Here is a 21,108-nt window from a genome sequence, read left to right on the forward strand (position 1 = left end):
CCTTGGCATGGCGAAGTTTTGAAACCCCGGGTATTGCCTGAGTCATAGCAGTTCAGGTCAATTCAGAGCTTTATTGTCCCCACAGGGGGGTAGCATAGGCCTATCTAAAACAGAGAAGAAAAGTGAATCGGTCAGATTAAAACAAACATATCCCTACTTAAATTAATTTGAAGAAAAAATGATTAATCAAAATCATGAAAAGTGTGTGCCCTTCACAAAATGACCCCCTAATCCATTCTTTGAGGCTTTGCTCAGTCACACCTGTCTCCAATCACATCAAATCAGTCATCATGGCCTACAAATCATCCTATATATATATTTTCCTCAAGTATCCCGTGTAACAAAGTATCCCGTGTAACAAATCTTTGGCATGAGGTTTATCATATTTCACATTTAATTCTTTAGTCTTCGTATTGTTTAGTTTAATGGGAAAGTAGCGCAAAATAACTAAATAGAGCTAAATTGGTCCCACCCGCGTATCTGGTGGGAAAAACAGCATTTCCCAGAATGCCCTTGGTCAATATTCGACGCAAAATTTCGAATAAAGACGTCCTGTCAGAATTCAACGGTTAGTGACGCCGAGGCCAGCATAGGAGGCGTGTGTGCAGCTGCTCTGCAGGTCGTTTCCCTACACAAATACTTCCTAATTAACAAAAGAGACCTAACCGACGGGGTTAAGCAACGATGGCCGACTGTGACAACAAAAGCGCGAATTTACTAGTGAGTATTAACTGTTTCTCTCCAATAAATTGAAATTATTCTTTCCGTCGTGGGTGTGTTTGTTACTGTAGCATTAGCATAAGCTGTTGTTGATTATCTTCAGGCTGGCAGATGCCTGCGCTTGGACAGATATTTAACTAGCATGTACTTTGAACTGTCAGGTAATGAGTTGGCTTTAATCGCTTATCCGTCTGTTCTGCAAACTGCAGTCTCTAAACTGCGGAGGCAACCGAAGCTAGCATTAGCTAGCTGGTTAGCTAGTCAGCTAGCTGATATAAGACGCCTTTGGCTGCAACACAAAAGTATCTCTTTGTAACCTTGCCAGTGGGCGCTAATGCTAACTTTTAACCCATCTTACCTAAGTTAACTCCATGAAACGGAGCTTTGTTTTGTTCGACGTTGCGTTATTAAATTTGGCAACAGCAATGCTCATATGCCTGTTCTAGCATGAAGACGTAATGCACAGTCATATTGATAGCGAAAGGCACCGTTATCGTTGTATTGCTTATGGCTAATGGCGTACACACCCAATACTTAAAACTTGGCTTGAATTTAGAGGATGCATTGCTTTGTCATGAACAGAGACGACTCAGTTATATGGGACCGGTAAACAACGTGTACAGGTGAAATTTTAAAAAGGTTGTGGATTTTATCAAGATAATGTGATTATGCTGCACTTTAGTTATGTTGAAAAAGGGGTGAAATATTTTAGTGCGTTATTATTGATGTTTGAAGCGGATATATCTCTGAAATACCTCAACATTCACACCAAAGGTTACTGTCATCTTTGGAGATACCAAGGCCCATTGCCAAATGGGGTAGTCAAGAAAGCACAATTATTAATTTTGATATAATAGTAGAAAAAATATATATATTTACTTGTCTTGGTTCCAAAACAACAAAAAAGAAGTCTCAGGTGTCTATATTTTCAATATTATTAAATGTATAGTTGCAGGTTTCCTCAAATGCAAGAAATCCTGGCACATTGTTACAACTGGTCCAATTTAAACATTATGTAGAGTTAAATCGCATTTTTTGATGATTCATTCCCTCCAAACTATTGCTGTTAACTGATTTTTAAAAATTAAGTTAATCACACACATATCCTGTAAGTAATTATACATTTAGAATACTGACAACTTGTATTTTGGTTTCAGATAAAATAAGTACAAATATGGTAAACTGTAGTTGTAAATTTTAACATCTCAGCTCAGTTTTAATGCTTTGTAAATTACAATCTTGATTTGGTAAGCAATAATATCCATAAACTGTCAACTTAATCAGCAGACAAACACATCAGTTATTGCATTAGTTGGCTTAGTTTCTGTCGTTTTGTTGACTAATCCAGGTTGTCTGCACTCTGCCAGTGTTGCTTGACGGCAATGGCTTGATCATCTGCTGATGTTAGCTTATTTACTAACACAGCTTTATCTAAACTTGCATTTAAATTGAAATTTGCTGTCAAGCAGACCAGGGTCGGTCTCCTCACTCACCACTTTCACCTCTTCACCCCCAGCCATGTAAACATCTGCAGTGGAGGACTGCAGGAGGAAGTTGTGGTCAAACTTGGTCATATGATTAATTTGCGTAGATTTTTTTTTTTTAGCACATTGTGGTTTCCTGATTAATCAGGAGCCGTATCAAGGTTACATTAACAGCCATACTCTGAACACATCAGTCTTATGAAATGTCATTTTTTTAAAAAGCTTCAGCACTTTTAAACTCCATTGTCCATGAAATAACAGAATCTATTGTTTGAAGACATTTGATCTCTCAGCATTTGACATTCTGACAATCTTGCTCCCTAAGTGTGCTTGTATAATAAATCAAAGTAGTGAAAAACTTACTAATCACATCTCTAATGGTGGCTGTTAATTGACTGTATACAATGTTGTGTTCAGGCGCAGGAAACAGCCCAGCTGGAGGAGCAGCTGCAGGGCTGGGGTGAAGTGATCCTGGCTGGAGATCGCGTCCTGCGCTGGGAGAAGCCTTGGTTCCCTGGAGCCCTGATTGGTGCAACCACCGTGCTCTTCATGTAAATATAGCTGACTGAGCGTCATCTCAGGCTCGCACACAGCTGGACACATAGTTGGCATAGCACGCATTTCCTTCCTTCCAGCATGGAGACATATTTGTTACAAGATAGTAATATCTGCACTCACAAAGCTTCATCACATTTGTTCAAAATGTAATTCACACATAAATAAAGCAGTCAGAAAAAGTGTTTCAGCAGCTTAAAGTCTTGCATGTCTGTGGCACTAAGCCTGAATAAGGACTGTTGTCGATTATACAAGATTAGGTTTTTCAAATGGGCTCAGACTGCAACAATATTTCAATGACCTGAGCTAACACGCATCACAATGCTTGCCTCTTAGATTTACAAACGTTTACTCTCCCTCTTCATCTTGAGTTGCATGCAGTCTTTGTTCTGTGCCTTCTTTTGTCTTTGTGAAAGTTCACAAAATTACAGCTTTACTGTGCATGCAGGGCTCTGACAATCACAGCAGCAGAAAGTGAACATGCCTCCTTAATCAGTGCATGCACTGTATAACATGCTTCTAGTCACTCTACGAGCACTTGAGACAAATATGGATTATATCCCAATCTGACTGGCCATGTCTTCCTCCCCCAGGTTGATTTACTACTTGGATCCTTCAGTGCTGACCGGGCTGTCCTGCACAGTCATGCTGCTCTGCCTGGCTGACTACCTTGTGCCCACCCTGGCACCCAGAGTCTTTGGCTCCAATAAGTGGTGAGCAATGAGGACTGAAGCCACATTGAAAGGGAAATAAACTGGTTTCACAGAAGACAGCAAAAACATGTGAACTTGTTCAATTTGAAATCATGCTACAGGACTGTTAAGCTAGTGTGCAAACATAGTATATGTGCATATGTGTATATAATTGTGCGTTAGGGCTGGCCGTGCACTTGACGATTTTAAAATCTTGAACGACTGTAGAAACCCGGCACACCACAGACATAAGGATGGTTTCAATTTAATATTTTTTGAACTAGTACATCTCTAATGCTGACACTAGATGACTTAGACAGACTGAGACTGTCTGTAGTAACAATTCCATAGTGAAGATGTCACACACAAGATTTTACAGGAACTTGTGTGATTAAATGTGACTTAAAGAAAAAACAAACCTGGAGGACAAATGATATCCTTGGCTTTCTGTCCTGGAAAGCTTCACAGTTGCAGGGAAAAAAATTAAATGACTGTATAATTGTGTTGTTTGCTTGTCGTAAACATACGTAATGTGGTTGGTTGGAGAGTTGCTCAGTTCTTGGACTGATATGAACCATTTTAGTGACTCTAGGGAAATTAAGTTCCCCCCTCAATTGTGGCTGCTTCCTTTTGCTTTATCTAATACGACTGTTTGAGCTTTTGTTATCTAAGACCTGTCCAGCATATCCTACCACTCCATAGAGCCTTGACATTTACCGAACAGCCACCTGACAGCTCTGTGTGTGAGTGATGGTGATAATCTGACACCAAGGGCAGAATAGAGCAACTTGTTGGGTCTGCAAAGCAAGCAGCAGCAGCTAGAGTTTAGGTTTTCACACTTTGCATTCAGTGGTGTGAGAAGGTCAGAGCCCCCAGCCTTGAAATGAATGAACTGTGGTTATGTTTACTGATGCACATGCCTGAACCTGCAAGGCAGCTTTTTCTGCTTTGTATAGGGCAGGAAAGTCTAATTGGGCTTTTTTATATTCAGCGTAGCCACAGCTGCTGCTCACTCACTGAGCCTGCAGCAGAGTCGGACACAGCAGGGTTGTGTCTATGAGCTCTGGTTAAATGTGAGCTATCAAAGTCCAGTCACGGTCTCTATTTGGCTCTCTGACAAGGACAGAAATAGGAAAGATTGCTAAGCAGAAAGTGAAGGCCACTTTCCCCCAGCTGCTCTCTTCCAGTCAAGTTTTTTTGCCCCTGCTAGTCTGGTATCCCTATGGTCTTTTTGTGCTGTTACGCAAACTGACACTCTTTGGTTGACAAGCGGGCATGAAGAAGTTACAAAGTGCCACTTGAAAACGGTTCATTGTTTCATTTAACAGCAAAAAAATAATTTTTCATGAGCACACGTTGGCCTCTTAAAGTTGCCTGTTTATCAGATCAGGAGCCAAACACACAAAATAAGTTTACAAAAATAAAAGCTTTGAAGAGCCACACCAAAATAAGGCAGTTTGAGACCAATTTTCTCATACACCTCAGTTGGCCCGAATGTGGCCTAAGCACTGTGAGCATGCTCCAATGTTTAGGGAAGGGAAGTTTCCCTGCATAAATGCTTTGCATAGTATATAATTAGCCTCATAGCATAATTGGCCAAGTCATATTTTAAGGTTTTCAGGAGGGACAAAAAAAATTCATATTTTGGTAGACACATAGGGTTTTTAGGCAAATATCACAATTTGACCAAAAATGACTTGGGCAGTTATGCTATGAGGCTATAGCATGATATAAGTTGCACTGTCATATGCCTTTGGATGTCCCCATAAAAAGTGGTATAAATTTTTCTTAGTTAAGGTCTTAAAGTCTCTAATTTGATTTTTATGAGTGTAGGAGCCCTGATGCCCTCCTTGCGATTTTCCATGTAGTGCATGTTTTGTTCAAGGAAAGTTTGAAATGTCAGTTCTGCACACCTGAAAATTATTTTGAAGCATTTTCCAAAGAAACGGCTCATTTTCAACAGAAGCATTGAATGGGAGTACTTTTGTTGACAAATGTATGTATTACAGTTTAAAACCTGGCCCTGTTTATTGGGGATTTTTGACCAAATGAGATGTTAAACAGTTAACAATGGAATTCTTTAGACTAATTATGGAGACAATAAGCGTTTTATGATTACTGCCTGTTTACATAAGCTGTTTGTACACAGAGATTCCACAATAAAGGCAAAAGGGAATGCCCGTCTCTGTTCCGCAACGAGCAATTCACACCAAGGTGTAACAGAGCCGTGCATGCCCAAGCTTACATACACACACCCCAGCATCCTGTAATCAGATGGCAGCTGCTGCCGGAGTTGCTGCTTTCAATGAAACTCAAAACTCTGGATTCCTCTGTTCAAAACTTTGTATTTTCTAAATGAAATATGGGGAAAATAACATGAACATTCATTTTGATCAATTAGATCCAATAGACTTTTTTTCCTCCATGTTTTTGAGTTGGAGGTCTGACTTTAAGCAGTGTCACAGTGCACGTATTTATGTCAGAGGTCAGAAACTTCAGAGTACCGAGCTCTCTTGAACACATCGTGCAACTTTTCAGACGCTGCTGTGAACAGAGATGTGTCAGCTCTCTAACCTCGCAGTCTCTCCAGTTAATCCACATTATTCTCCGATGAAATCCCACATGATTAACCTGGTCTTTAAATCTCCTGTTTATGGAGACGACAGCGCATACTTGCTGTTGCGGAACCCCATGACATCCTTTCACACTCGTTGCGGAAAAGTCTGTTACGGCTCTGAGATCGACCCCCCCCCATTGAGGAATGGTATCTTTCATACAGAACGGCATTGTGGAACGAAGGTGTAACAGACACGGAAAAGAGAGGCAGTGTGAAAGTAGCTATAGAAACACCTCTTCAAGTCAGCTCTTCACTAGTTCCTCTGTTGGCATCCTTGAGTTAGTAATTCACCTCCAAGGAGGTCAATTTGTTTTAATAGGCTGATTCTATTCTAGCCTAATGTCAACATAATGACAGCCACTGTGGAGAATGATGTCATAATGATGTGTCTGCAAAAGACCTATAGCAAGTATACGAGGAGAGTAGCTTGATTAAATCACCTAATTGTGCTGTAACTTTAGCTCAGCTGTGTATGTAAACTCAATGACTTCGTTATATGCTTTACAGGTGTCATTGAGATAACTTTTAACATTAATTACAGTATTTCTAAGGCCCAGCTGTGCATACTTGAAGGCATATTTGGTCAAAATTAATTGGAATTTCTTGACCCTCCAACCATGAAAGTATTTGCTGAGACTTTTAATCTCAGCAGCCAAATCAACTACTTAGAAGTATGCCCCCTAAGAGGGCTTTTTGCTACTGAAAGACTCAGAGTGGAAATCTTAGTGTCTCACTTTACTGAAATGATCCTACAAAAACCAAAGCTTTTTGTTAAATAGAAAGATGCTTGGATATAAAGCATAAAAGCCAGCAGAGCCCATCAGAAAACTGTAATTTTCTTTGTGTGATTGGGTTTTATTTGTATTGTGCTGGATCCACTGTACCATGAAGAAAAACGAAGGACCTCCAAAAGTGTATCTGAGTGTTTGACTTGTTTTCAATTTTCTACCAAGTGTAGTACTTTTTCCTCAAGATGCCTATCTTGATCTGACAAATGGCAGGCAGCGTTCAGCTTCCTCTTGATAAGTGGTTTGTTTTAACTGCAAAAGCCCCACTAGCGGAATTTTTTTTTTTTTTTTTTTTTTTTTAATTTTTAACTTCTCATGTTCAGGACCACCGAGCAGCAGCAGCGTTTCCATGAGATTTGCAGCAACCTGGTGAAGACCCAGCGCCGCACCGTTGGCTGGTGGAAGCGTCTCTGCGCCCTCAAGGAGGAGAAGCCCAAAATGGTAAAAGAAAGCAAAAACTTGATCCAGTCGGCTTTAACTTTGGAGCTAAACCTTGGTGCAGTGCTGTAAAAGGAGCCCTCCGGCCTGTTTATTACAATGGGGAGCTTTCTATGAGCTCCAGATATAAATATCCTCAGCTGATATGGCTTTGCTGCTCCACTTAGCATGCCTTAAACTGGGTTACATGCTGCGATAACCTGGTTTTTAACAGCAGGCATTAACACTTAGAGACACTGAAACATCACGCTCTTGAAGTCAAAGACGGCTTTGTTGGTGACTTCAAAGTGATGGTGTATGTTCTGCTGATAAAAATAAACTGAGTTATGTTGAAGTACATCATAGGGAATGCATTTTGTGGTGTCAATTAATGATGGTCAGTGTGTCTGAGTAGCAGTGGGTTGAATGTAATATGACCTCCATCCTCTTTACAGTACTTTGCCTCAGTGATCAGCAGCCTGCTGGCTGTGGCCTGGATCGGACAGCAGGTGCACAACTTGTTCCTCACCTACTTGATCGGTGAGTACATTACAACTGTAGTTTCAGTATTTCAATATCTAAATCATCAGTTTTCAAAAAGCCTGTTTTTCAAATTTTCTTCAATAACGTATGGGTTTTTTTGTTTGTTTTTACAATTCTAAAAATGTAAGTGCTTTAAATCTACAATTAACTGGCCTTACTGTGTTTGTAAAGAGAAGGTGTTGTTGCTTTTACTGTAATGGATACAATCTAAATTGCTGCTTGGAGATGTAGTAATTCATCTCAATACAGTCTGTTAAGTTAAAACATCTGTTAAAACGTAAATCATTGTTTGGTCAACTCGTCTCAGTTTAAGAGAACTCTCAAAATAGTCCAAATTGAGCACTATTTTTGTAAGAAATAATGTGACAGATGTTAGCAGTGCTGGAACTGCTGTTAACATCCACCTGCTTGCTCTGAATGTCACTCAGTGCTTCAGTTATGGGAGCATAACCTGACCCAGCCTTTGTACAACTTTATCACTTTTCTGGATCAAAATAGTGCTAAACTGTGCTGGTTCAATGAGAGCAAGAGCCACAGATTACAACATGTGATGGTGTCTCAAGAATGTAAGATGGCACAAGTTGGGAAAATTTGGTTTTGTTAAAGAATTCATTGCCTAAGATGCATGTAGTAACTCTGACTTAAATATATTTTTCAATTTGGGTTTCAAATATACTTATTTCAGGTCTTTTTATTGAAACTATTTTGTAAGATATCAGTGTCATTTTAACAAAGAAACTTCATTTTTTTGGTAATACATTGAATTAAAATGCATTTTTAAATAAAGAAATTAAGGAAAGTGGTATTCTTGATCAGAAAACTTCAATCTGTAAATTCATAATTTCACTTCAGTCTCATGTCTTTATCAAAGTTAAACAATCTTGATAAAATGTCATTGCCATCCTAGCATCATGATGTCTATCATAGTGAGTCAAATGCAACATTGACACGCCCTGTGCTGCCATTTCAAGATGTCATCTAGTCTTCAGGAGATGTGATGGCTTGATTTGAGTAGATTTCCTGGTCTAGTTTTGCAGTAGTGACTAGCATATTTGTGCATATCTAATGAAAATCTGAGAAAAACGAGCAGAACTCAAAGCTTCCCTCACAACATGCTGCTTGAGTTTTGAACTCATGTTCCAAGAAGAGACACTCCCAGTGTAATAATTTAGTATGAGCTATCAAATCCCTCTAATATGCAGACTTGTTTGATCAGGATCCTGCTCTTCAGCTTCATCACTTAGTCTTTGTTTGTGAGTTTGGCTGCTGTAGTGAACTACAGATCTTCATGTATTCACACTTCACACTTCAAAAACAGGAAGTGATTTTCTGTGTCAGGAGTTACAGCTTGTCGTGTGGTTTTACTTCTCTGATTCTTAAAGACAACTCTGTCAGAGGCAGCAGTTTAGTTTGTATGTTGTCACTATGTTTTGTTTTGTTTTTTTCCATTCGATTACGTTAGCCCTGCCCATCAGTACCATCAGCTTTCCAGCACTCTGACTCAGAAGTGCAGCAGTAAAGTGGATCAATACTTGAATCACTGAGGCAGATGAAATTAACCCTTATTCTCTTCATTATCAACGAGGAGGTTTAGTAGTCCTTCACTCAGAGTTGTGATCATGAGGAAGTAAGAGTCTAGGAAACCATGACGGTGTTTCTCAGCAGTCTTGAATGTTTAAGTGAGCAGATGCAAACGGTGGTGTCAGCCTTAAAGCTGCTCAGAGGAGCCCCAGGCAGAGTGACAGTTGGTGATTCAGCAGGTTTTCTTGCTGTGTGTGTATGTGAGCCAATCATCAGTTATACAAGCTCAGAGATGTCAAGTATCCAGAAGACCGTAAAGTAGAGATGACTTCAGAGGGCGCATGACTCTGACACAACAGTGTTCTTTATGATAATGACAGATGACGTTTCATTTGTTGTTTCATGTTTTAAAAGCTTAACACCATGATCCTGATAATGCTTCTTGTGTTAGAGTATGCTGTCTGGTCAAAATCCATCCTGCACGTACACAGGTAGGCTGATTGTGAACAGGAATGAGGCCCTGTGAGGTCAAATGAACCAGTCCCTGTGTGGTTTGTTTGAAGAGCTTTCTGAATGTCATACTTCATAAATCCCTGTCTTTAAATGCTTGTTCATCAGGCAGAGGGAAAGCTTTAGAGATGGAAATGTTGACTGCTCTACTCCCTTCCTGATCACTGCTGGAATGTGAAACATCCTATATGATAAGAAATCAGGCAGCTCTGTTAATGATGTAACTTTTTCCACTTCCAGAGCTGTAGTTCTTTCCCTCATTAAGCACTTCATGTCCTGAGCAGAGAGATTCAGCATTTGGCTGATTGCCTGTATCAGCTTGTAGCTTTTTATTGCACTGATTGCAGATCAAATTAAATGAAAACTACTACTTTGGCTCTCCTGCGAGTTGTCTTTCTCTCTGGCTCTGTTCTTACTCTTCATTATCTCCCTAATATCCTACCTACAACACTATGTGATTGACTAGATGCCATGTAAGAAATGGGCATATTTATCTTAAGTAATTATAGTCAATGTTGTTGTTGTGACTCATTTAAACCTTAGAACATTTTAAGAAAACACTGAAATTGTTGTCACTTTGGCTCATTTTTAATGTAAATACATTTTCATTCCATGTATGGATTATCACTCTCATGAACTAATAATTGCCATCTGTATTGGTCCTGAGAATTTTGAATTTAAAGGGTCTCATGGCTAGAGATGCTGGAAAAGAACTAATTCACGTCAAGAACACAGATCCTGTTGAAAACAGAACACATGGCTGTCTGACATACTGACACACTGTCTGTAATGTCTGTGGAGCACTAAGACATGCAGTTTGTCCTGTTCCCACAGTTCTACTGGGGTTAGAAGTCTGATCCAAAGTGTCTAACTCATTTTTGAGTATTTCACTTTTATTTAGCAAAGTATGAGCTTGCATCATTATCCTACCAGGAGTTAAAATAAGCAGAATGGCAACTACTGCTGACAATCATAGCCAGACAATTCTGAACTGACAAAAATAAAAGAATCCTTATCAGTTCTATTTTCAAAACCTTGGTTCCTACAGTGTAGGGGGTGGGTAGCGTGGTGAATGTACAGGTCACAACTTGTCCACGAGAGCGTTTTGGAGTTGTTGGATTGTGTATTTGTTGAGTTTGATGAAGGAAAGCATAAATTCCGTCTGCTAACATAAGTTAGCGGTGCAGCTGGTTTAACGGTCCCCCCAGATCTAGAAATAGCTTGCACCGACAACTAAAGGAAACAAACCTATTACTAAGACTATAGGATTTATGGCAATGGGCGAATTTGCCGAAATGTTGAAGTATCCCTTTAACAAGGAAGAGGTCGAACTCGTGGTAATTGTTAAATGCGCCGCAAGATGACTCAGAGTTAACAGTGGCAGTAATGCAACACGTCACTAAAGATATGAGCCCTGTTTTGTTGAAAAGCCAGGCTTCAATAATCTCATAAAGACACTCAACCCAGAATATGTGATTTGCCTGGGCGCGAGCATTAGTTGAAAACTTCCTACCAAAATCGTACATGTCAGAGAAGACGGCCCGGCAGCGGACAAATGTGGTCCACGTCTACACAACTACAGAGACTTATCTCAGCCTAACAGTTCAAAACACAGACAACAAGGAGTTAAAATGTACCTGTCTCCAAACGAGCCCCCCTAATGGCCAGTGTTTGTAAACAAGGCTGATATCAGTAAATGCCGACGTTGGCGTGCATCAGTGCACCCCTACTTATTTTGAATTCTTTTCAGCCTCAAACGATACATGATCACTGATTCAAAATTCAAAGAAATTCGTATCTGGGTAAAAGGTCAGGCTGCTTAAGGGCTTTGGTTTTTGCTGAAATGGCAAATAAAGTGTGATTAAACCAAGGCTATGTTGGTGGTTGGGTTGCCTTTGACCTAGTGGTAATGTCCACATGACACATTTCCTGGAAGAGAGTGACTCTGATGACTCATGTCATTCCCCACTTCTCTCTCCTGTTTCTGATTCTAGCCATTGTCTCAGCTGAACAAGTGCACAAGTCTAGGAATAAATCTCAACCCACCTCAAAAAACTTTGTATGAACTTCAGTTTGTTTCAGATTATTCTTACCTCATCTTTTGTTTCCCAGAATACAAGCTTTAGTGCATTGTCATTCCAATCTGAACAGTATTCACCCTGTTGTGCCCCTTATATTGCTGGTGTTTTATGTGTAAAAAGATGACTGCATGAGAGATGCATAGGGTAACTTGGGCTCTTTGAATAAATAATATGGCTACACTTGCAGGCTTCTCAAACTTTTTCTTTTTCTCTTCAGTGAGCTTCCTGCTGCTGCTGCCCGGCCTGAACCAGCACGGCATCATCACCAAGTACGCCGGCATGGCCAAGAGGGAGATCAACAAACTGCTCAAACAGAAGGAGAAGAAGAACGAGTAGATGGATGTGCAACAAATCTCTGAAAGACGAACGACAACAAGAAACGGAAGGTGGAAAGTTTGTTTGACGAAAAGAGGAGAGCAGAAAGTTCTTTAAAAAAAGCCTCCTGGTTCCCTGGTCTCTGCCACAGAGGAAGACACACTTGGGTTTTTTTTTTTTTTCCACATTGGATACGTTCAGATTCTCCCTCACACATTTGGCATCAAAACCTCTTCACCAACTTTTTTCTTTATGAATTCAAAGGCCATGCATGAAGCCATCACATGAAGTTTATCTGCGTCACATGCAACACCAAAAAGCTTGGACACAAATGCCCACCCCTTGACATGTACACACAGCTGAGCCCTTCCCTTTTTGTTTCTTAGTTAAAGTGCGCTTCAATTTCAGATGTCAGTAATGCTTTTAAAGCCTCCCTGGACAAAGTGACTACTGAGCAGTTCTTGTAGCATTACTGCATCATTTTAACCTCTCAGATTCCTCACTTGTTTTTATCACATCAGAACAGGTCAATTTTTTTTCTTCTTCTGCTTTTGTATTTAACACTAGCGCTTAAAACTGGAATTAAAGCAGAGCACTTCAGGAGTGAAACTGTTGAAATACAAGCCTACTGCTGTACCGCTGCTAGCTGGACTCTGTGGTCTATTAGCTCTTATCTAAAGCCCCACTGTCTGTTACTGATGTGGGCTGTTTGTAAATAGGCCTATCCCTCTTTCTCTCTCAGTCATCCTTTTTCTCTCCATGATATTTATCTGTTCCTTCCTCCTCAGCCTCTACTATTCTGGTCTGATCACTGTCTTTTAATTCATTTCATTATTTGTCTGTGTTTGAGATCTTTATGAAACAAATAAAGTTTGGTTTAAAAAGAAATGCTCATGGTATTTCAGGAGTAAGTTTTTGTCTTTGGTTAAAGAAAAAACGGGGAGATTAATCGCTATAAACTACAGAAATCTGCAATAAATCATGATTAAAAATTCTGATGATTTGATCATCCCCCATTTGGTAGTTCTATTCAGAACTTAAGAAAATAAATGAATGTGATGTAAATTTGTAAACAGTTTAGTATTTATCCATTTGAAAAGTAAAAATTGGAACGCTATATGCAGCCAAAACTATTGCAAAATAAAAGTGGGCAAAAATGCTTCTAGGTTTACAAAAAGGCCAACAAAATTTAACACATTAATGCAGAAAGCATTATCTATTCTGGTAAACGGCATTACCGAATGTATATTTTGCTCCCAAGATGAGTGTTAACAGTCTTCTGTTGGTCTGGATAAACTGTATGCATGCAGCGGTATTTATATGTGCATAACTTGCACATCTCTGTGGTTTCCCCCAAGGCTGTTTGCAGATTCCACATCATACTCTTAGATGGAAACATCAGAAATGCCATTTCCAAGTACTGCTTACAGCAGTGGTACACAATGTTGTATGTCAGAGGACATCAGCTACTCAGATGATTGTGAATTTTGACATCCTAGTCCAGAATCTTACTGACATTCCAGTGATCAGACAACGCTGGAGTCATAGAGCCAGGTTAATATGTTTAATAATGTCACTCAGTGTGTAATCACTGTGTTGTATGTCAGTAGCGTCTGAGTGCAGAGTAGTCCGTGTCCCAGCGCCTCGCTGCCCAAAGCAGCTTATCTCTGGAGCGTCTGTGGAGATTCCCTGGACCAGCTGTCTGCCCTGTTTCACCTGCACACAGGTTTGGTGTGTCATTGACTTTTGATCAAGCTAACCTTATGCATTAGCAAAACACTATACTCTGTCTACTATTGTGAAATAAAACAGAAGTAAAATGTTTAAAATCAGAATTGTATGCTTCCTCGTAAACAGCCCTGCAACATGTGATGCCAAAACTGGCAGAAATGTTAGCCTTTATAAACAAGAATTATAAACCTTGATATGATACTAGTTAAAATCAAATGATGCCTGCTTAAATGCTATGGCAATAAAAATAAAAGTCCTAGTCATTATATCCTGTGAAATCATGATCTCATTTACACATCCCCATCCCAAAAATGTTTGGATGTTTCCTTTTAGTTTATGAGACCATGTGCCCTTAGGCCTTCACCTGAACCCTCTATTACAACAAGAATCTGCCCCCCGACCCCTAGATAGGGATGTAAAAAATGTAGAAGTAGGGCTAAGTTTTAAGGGTAAGGGGTGAATTGTAACTAAGCCTGTATAGGGGTTGTAGTTCATCCGTTTGACCACAAGAGAGCAGTAGACATTCATGATTTGAAATACTTCCCTGGCATACAGTATGTCCCACAAAATACCACACAAGCACCTCTTAAAAGAACCAAAATATACAAATAAATAAAAGAAATGCTCTCTACAGCCTGCTAGCAATGTATTTGGTAGTGGCAGACAATGAAGTTGTATTATTGCAGACCTGGTTATTTGAATAAATCCCATTCACACACACATTACTTTCAAAATAAAGCCAATAAGCTCAAAATATGTCTGAAAAATCCTATAACTAATCCCTTCTAATTACTGAGGAATGCATGGTAAAAGCTATTTAGCCTACCTGTCAGTATATTGTACTGGTGCCACAGTGTTGGCATGCCGCTGGCCGGCAGTGTTGAGCCGTCAGTCACAGGGGGTGTGTGCTCTGTCCTGTAGGTGGTCCTGTATTCAGATTGACCCGATGGGTGGGTGATCTCTCTGACCGCCTGTCCACCTCGATGCCGAGCCCAGTTTTCCATCTTAAGGTCAGTCCTCTGGTGCAAGATTGAGGTATGGAAGAGTGAGGGTGTGAAATATGTCAAAGTACCACAAAGTAGTCACAGTAGTCTTCGCCCATCCTGCCACATCACCCAGACTTTATAAATTGCCCACTTATGTTCACACAGGCAACCCACCCCAAAAGTTTGGACATTTTTTATTAGTTAAGTGAATTTGTGAAGACAACCTATGGGGAAGTACAACCCAAATTCCAAAAAACTTGGTCCGCTATGTAAAATGTAAATAAATGCAATAATTTTTGAATCTCATACACCCATCATTTTTCACAAAAAAAACATATCAGGTGTTGAAACTGAGACATTTTACCTTTTATAAAAAATATAAGCTCTTTTTGATTTCGATGGAAGCAGCGCTTATCAAAATGGTAAGGACAGGGCAACAAAAGGCTGGAAAAGTAAGTGGTACTAATGAAATACAGCTGGAGGTCAATATTGGATTCTCGAGGTCTTAACGGCCTTACGAGTTTATTTAGAATGGACTGAGGCAAATTGGAAAACTGTTCTGTGGTCAAATTAATCAAAATTTGAAACTCTTTGGAAACCAGGGATGCGGACTAAAGAAGAGAGGGACCATCAGTGTCATCAGTGCACAGTTTAAAAGTCTGAATCTCTGATGATATGGAGTTGCATTAGTGACTACTGCGTGGGCAGCTTACACATCTGGACAGGCACTATCAATGCTGAAAAGTATATAGAGGTTTTAGAGCAACATATGCTTCCATCCAGACGTCAACCCAGCGAAGATGACCCAGGACTGTTGAGTAGCTAGCATCCTACATCAGACAAGAATGGGACAACATTCTCCAAAACTCCGGCAACTGGTCTCACTTCCCAGACATTTACAGACTTGTTAAAAGAAGACGGGATGCTACAGAATGGTAAACATAACCTTGTCCCAACTTTTTTGGATTAGGGGTTGTACTTTGATCAGGCTTATCTGCCTCCTTTGTATCATTCTGCAGCCATTATGACTCTTCTGTAACAACAGATGTATTGCATATTTGACTGGACAGAAGGATGCATGTAGTGATATAGATGTTCTTTACCAGAGTGACGTGTTTAGACCCGTGCACTTCCTGATTATGTGTCTGCAGCTGACTCTGTGGCTGCACGGTGTCGCTGAGATCCAGCCTGGTGTGATGCTGTGAGGGGAAGCTGGGTTCTCTCCGGTGGAAGCCAAGAGGACGTCCATCATCAGACCTTCCAGAGTAACACTACATGACAAGAAAAACTTGTGATGAAACCAGACTGAGTAGCGTGGTAAAATCAGGTGATGACAGCGGTCTCACCTGCTGGTGAGTGGTGGTGTAGCTGATAGCTGTGTCACCAAAGTGAATGGTGCTCTCATGCAGATGCCTCGGTCTTAGTTTCTTTGCTCCACTGTGATGCTGTCGAGCATGATGGCCCAACTTCTGGTCCCCCTCCATTTGAACGTTCATGTCGACAGCTGTAACTGCAAATGCTGAGGATGCAGAAATTTGAGCCAAAATTTGAAAACATTTATTGATGTTAGACTAGTGATCTATCCACAGAAGCAAAGTTTTATAAAACTTTAATTTTCTCTTTTATAAGTGGAAATATTTCACAGTTTTAGAATGCAAATTGACATTTTCCTTAATCTATAAGACCTTTTAACTTTCAAAAAAGTTGGGACATTATATAAAACGAAATAAACAATGATTTACATATCATTTTCTACATATGCTGAACTGAAAACAGCAAAAACACAAGATATTTGACATTCAATCTGTTAAAATTCATTGACTTACATCCTCATTCTGAATTTGATGCCTGCAACATTTCAAAAAAGCTGGGACAGGAGCTTGTTTACCACTGTGTAATGTCACTTTTTTTTCTAACACTGTGTAAGCATCTGATTACTCAGTGGAACTTTCTTTGTCCATTTTAATCCAAGCACATCTGATGTTGCTCAACAGCGCATGACTTTCAATGTTGTAATCTTGCCCATTACCACACCCATTGTTTTTCAGTGGAAGACAGGTTGGGACTGATTGAATGCCAGTTTAGTCCTGTTAAATAACTTTTCTCATACTCACTCGACCCATATCTGAGTGCCTTGCCACTCCTGCTTGAGTCATAGCCCAGGCGTTAACTATGCCTACCAGAAAACAACTAGAACCTGAATGTGGGCTTGAATGTGACCTTTCCTCATGCCTTGGCTTTGATTCTTTCTAATGTAACACATCATTGTTTACTTTGTTAGACTGCCATTTCATTGACCCTGTTCATGTAAATAATGAAGGACTTGATCGACATTTAAAGAACCTCATATGTAAATTATTTTCACTTTATTATAACGTGCTTGAATTTATCTATAAAGATCTGTTATATAATTTTTTTTTGTCCGTGTTTTGGATACAGAAAAACAACCTTCACAGTCTTTCACTGTGAAGCCATGCTGTTGTAACTTGTGAAGAATGTGGCTCAGCATTGCCTTGCAAAAATAAGCAGGGACGTCCCAGAAAAACAGGTCGTCTGGTTGGAAGCAAACCTTACTCCAAAACCAGCCACAGCAAAAACAGGAGTGTTATTTCAGTGCTTAACATTTCAAAGTTAATTTAGTTAGTAGTTACTTGACAGCGTAAATGCAATCAGCGCTAATCCAACTCCATATAGAGTCAATTGTTTTAGATGTATTTATATATTTGGATGTTGTCTGTTGTACAGGGATCACTGATGGGAGTCCTCTTCCCTTGTCTCTGGTGGATTGTTGTTGCTTTTGATGGTAGATGCTTCCGCACCATGAGTGAAGTTATCCACTGAGTTACTGGCTTCTTGCCTGTGCCAATTGAGAGTCTACAGGAAAGAGTGGTGAGTTGTTTCTCATCAAGAGGTCATTTCCCACTATGCATTTGTCTCTTTTTTTCCATCCTTACCAGAGAACTCCTGACTTTGCCATGTGTCCAATACAAAATGGCATTTTTGATCAGTCATGAAAAGTACATTGTAATTTGTCAGTGATTGAAACTGTAAAAACCTTAAATTTACACCCGAAGTGAAAGGCAGTAACACATTGTTGTGTTAAAACCTTTATTTCAGCAATATTCTAATTTCACTAGAAATTAATTACATAAATATTTACACCTTACAGTGTTAATATGAGGGTACAACTTTAAAAGTTGAAAGTGATCCACTGCGAGAATAAATTCTTAACATGATAAAGAAGTGTTGAACTGAAGTAACACTGGTTAGTGCTAAGAAGACTGACAGTGTTCATTTGACTGCACAGATTTTGCTGTTAAACAGTATTAATGGTGCCTTCGCAGATGTGCAAGTGACCCGGCCATGGGCACAAATACACCTCCACACCGTCCCAGATGCTGGCTTTTGAACTTTTCATTGATAACAATCTGGATGGTCCTTTTCCCCTTTCGTCCACAGAACTCAACAGCCTTTACTAAAAAAAAATTTGAATGTGGACTCTCTGGACCAGAGAACACTTTTCCACTTTAGATCAGTCCATTGTAGCCTCAAGTCAGCCTAAGCTTAACTTAAATTTAAAAACATTGTTACTGCAGTTTTATCTCGCTGTGAAAAAGGAAGATTTTTTCTGGAGTCTTAAATCATTCATAAAGCCATGAAACTTAGGGCAAAACTGTTGAATGTGAAAAGAAAAGGACTGATGCTAGTTTTGGAAAATTCTGCTAAATCCAAGGGCTTCTTCTTGAATTCATACAAATCTAAGTAATTTTCCAGTACCTAGAGAGCTGACAAAAACAGCTTTTTCTGCATATGGAAAAAAAAACCTCACAGTCTAAGGTTGTGCTGGCTCTCCCTATTAAAGCAAGTAATCGTATCTTAGGCTGTTTTTAAAGACAATTGGAGCAGCGGCATGGCGTGCAAATCAACACAGACATACATTTAGAGTAGCAAGATTTGTGGGATTATTATGTTAAAAACTTTGTGTTTTGTATTACGTTTGTGGTTTATTACGTTCATGGGCAGTTACATTTACAATCACAGTTGTGAGAGGAACATATAGGCTTTTCAGGTGTGCTTTTTTTCATACCAAATCATGGTACAATCCCCTGTTACAAATTAACCCCTTAACGCCTGTTGTATCATATTTGATACATACTTTTATGATACCTCTATATAATCAATAAATCACTCAAAAAAACTAATGAATACAATCTGATAGATAAAAAAAACACCCTCAAGTGGATTATCAGTCACCAAAAACACCTAATGAATAAAATGAGATACTTAAAATATATTTGTTAAATTTTATGGAAATTTGGATTTTTTTTTAAATTTCAGGAGAAAATGAAATAAACATTTCAGTTACAAAAAATGAGAATTTTCTGGCTATAATTTGTGTTTTCAGGCTTTAAGGGGTTAACATTCTTACCTGTGAAGATTTCCAGGTGTTTTTTGAGCTACCCACTTTTCTAGTCTTTTTTTGTCCTTCCCTGTCCTAACTTTTTTGAAACGTGGCATTGGCATCAAAATTAGAAAGTACTGTAATAACCCCCCAATCACTATATTCTGTATTATTCACATTTACACAGCGTCCCAACTTCTTTGGATTTAGGGTTTGTATTTTATATATCAAAAGTTCAGATGTCAAATGTTGATGAGCTTTCATTTCAGCATATGTGACGACTCAGACGAGAAAGTAAAGGTCTAATTTGGCAGTTGAATTATTCTGCCTGTGTGACAGCTTAAATCATATATCATATATTTGCAGTTTTCCACTATTATATTGCAGTGAAGCAACATCAGTGTACAGAAACATATCAAAGGTTTCTATTTTCTAAGAGTTAGCCGTAGATATAATCCTAAACAGAAAGGCTGTGCTCCATTAGTAAGATTATATGGTAATATTCATGAATAATCAGTAGATAAGTATGTAGCTGTCTGTAAGTGAGACACATAAGAGTGATGACAGCAAATATTGACCCACATCAGCACTGATTTCTTCTCTTGTCCTGTTTTTACTCACCTGGAAAACGTCAAGCTGCCTGTGTGAGACTTTGCTGTCGTGGTGACAAGAAAACAAAAACACAGCAGAGTGAATTTCATACATAAACATGAAAAGTTTATTTTTGAATTGTTCCAATCCATCTGCCTCCAAAGTACATCAGAAGTTGTACATTTTAGATTCTGGTTTAGTGAATGCTGTCAGACTGATATAAACACGAGCTAATGATAATCAGAAGTGAGAAGTCCTTAGTGTCTACTTCTGCTCCCCTAAGGTCCAAAGAGAAAAGTTGTATTTTTCTCAACTTCTTTGACTGTGTTCAAACACATAACTTTCTACCACTGTATTAACTTAAACTGTCTTTGTGATGCCTTTATTAGGCTAATAGAACAGATCCAGAGCATGGGTTTGCATTTTCCACACCTGCACCACCAGGTAACACGGGATCTCCAGCTCAAAACTTTCAAATGATATTTCTCTGCTCTCTCTTTCAGCCCGCTGACCTTCCATCTGTTTAACTTCTTCGGTGGACTCAGGTTCATACAAATATCTTCTCGTATCCACAGTGAATGGCACATCATCAACACTCAAGTTAGGATTACTAAGAATAAAAAATAATCCATGAAATTAAAACATGAAACAGTTTCAGTTTACAAGTAAACTGTGTGTTACGGTTCATTGATGATGAGGTAGCATGTCGCCGAACATGCTAGAGCGCAGGGATGATATTCGCCAGATAATATCGTTCAAATCTTACAAAACTTCATTCTTTACGAGACTTGGCACCTGAATTGGTACTGAGTGTACGTGCTAGTTGTGTCTCACACAAATCACAACAGATTTCACAACGTCATTGACGTATTGTTGAAGCTATGAAGTGAAAACTGGTAAGGTCAGTTTGTTTTTCTCAGGTTGCACAAAGGTCTTAGTTTGTTATGTTAATTTTTAATTTTTTTTTAGTGCCGGGGGGTTTAAATTAGAGCATTACTAATCAAGTTGATTGAGGGACAACATTTAAGGTTTCATGGGTAACCCAAGTTTTTTTTTTGGTTGATTACAAGCTCCCTTTTTTCTTTTTTTTTTTTCTTTTTTTTTTTTTAAGATTTATTGTTGGGCCTTTTCTAGATAGAGGAAGAACAGTGGATA

The 21,108-nt window shown here is 39.2% G+C and overlaps 1 protein-coding gene across 1 annotated transcript; it reads left to right on the plus strand.

Annotated features, from left to right (window-relative positions):
• Positions 1–563: 563 nt before the first annotated feature.
• Positions 564–13,131, plus strand: arl6ip1 (ADP-ribosylation factor-like 6 interacting protein 1). The gene is made up of 6 exons (XM_041777955.1): positions 564–720; positions 2,622–2,755; positions 3,353–3,472; positions 7,180–7,297; positions 7,729–7,813; positions 12,146–13,131. Exons 1-6 carry the CDS (start codon positions 685–687, stop codon positions 12,262–12,264), a joined length of 612 nt encoding a protein of 203 aa, XP_041633889.1. The 5' UTR covers positions 564–684; the 3' UTR covers positions 12,265–13,131.
• The last annotated feature ends 7,977 nt before the right edge of the window (positions 13,132–21,108 follow it).

The sequence above is a fragment of the Cheilinus undulatus genome, linkage group 21 (genome assembly GCF_018320785.1).
Source record: "Cheilinus undulatus linkage group 21, ASM1832078v1, whole genome shotgun sequence".
Classification (NCBI taxonomy): Eukaryota; Metazoa; Chordata; class Actinopteri; order Labriformes; family Labridae; genus Cheilinus; species Cheilinus undulatus.

Bases quoted from the DNA above. Each gene is read 5' to 3' on its own strand.
- arl6ip1 (XM_041777955.1), top strand. From the start codon at position 685: ATGGCCGACTGTGACAACAAAAGCGCGAATTTACTA. The intron at 2,756-3,352 runs GTAAATATAGCT...TTCCTCCCCCAG, and splicing joins GCAACCACCGTGCTCTTCAT to GTTGATTTACTACTTGGATC. The intron at 7,298-7,728 runs GTAAAAGAAAGC...TCCTCTTTACAG, and splicing joins AGGAGGAGAAGCCCAAAATG to TACTTTGCCTCAGTGATCAG.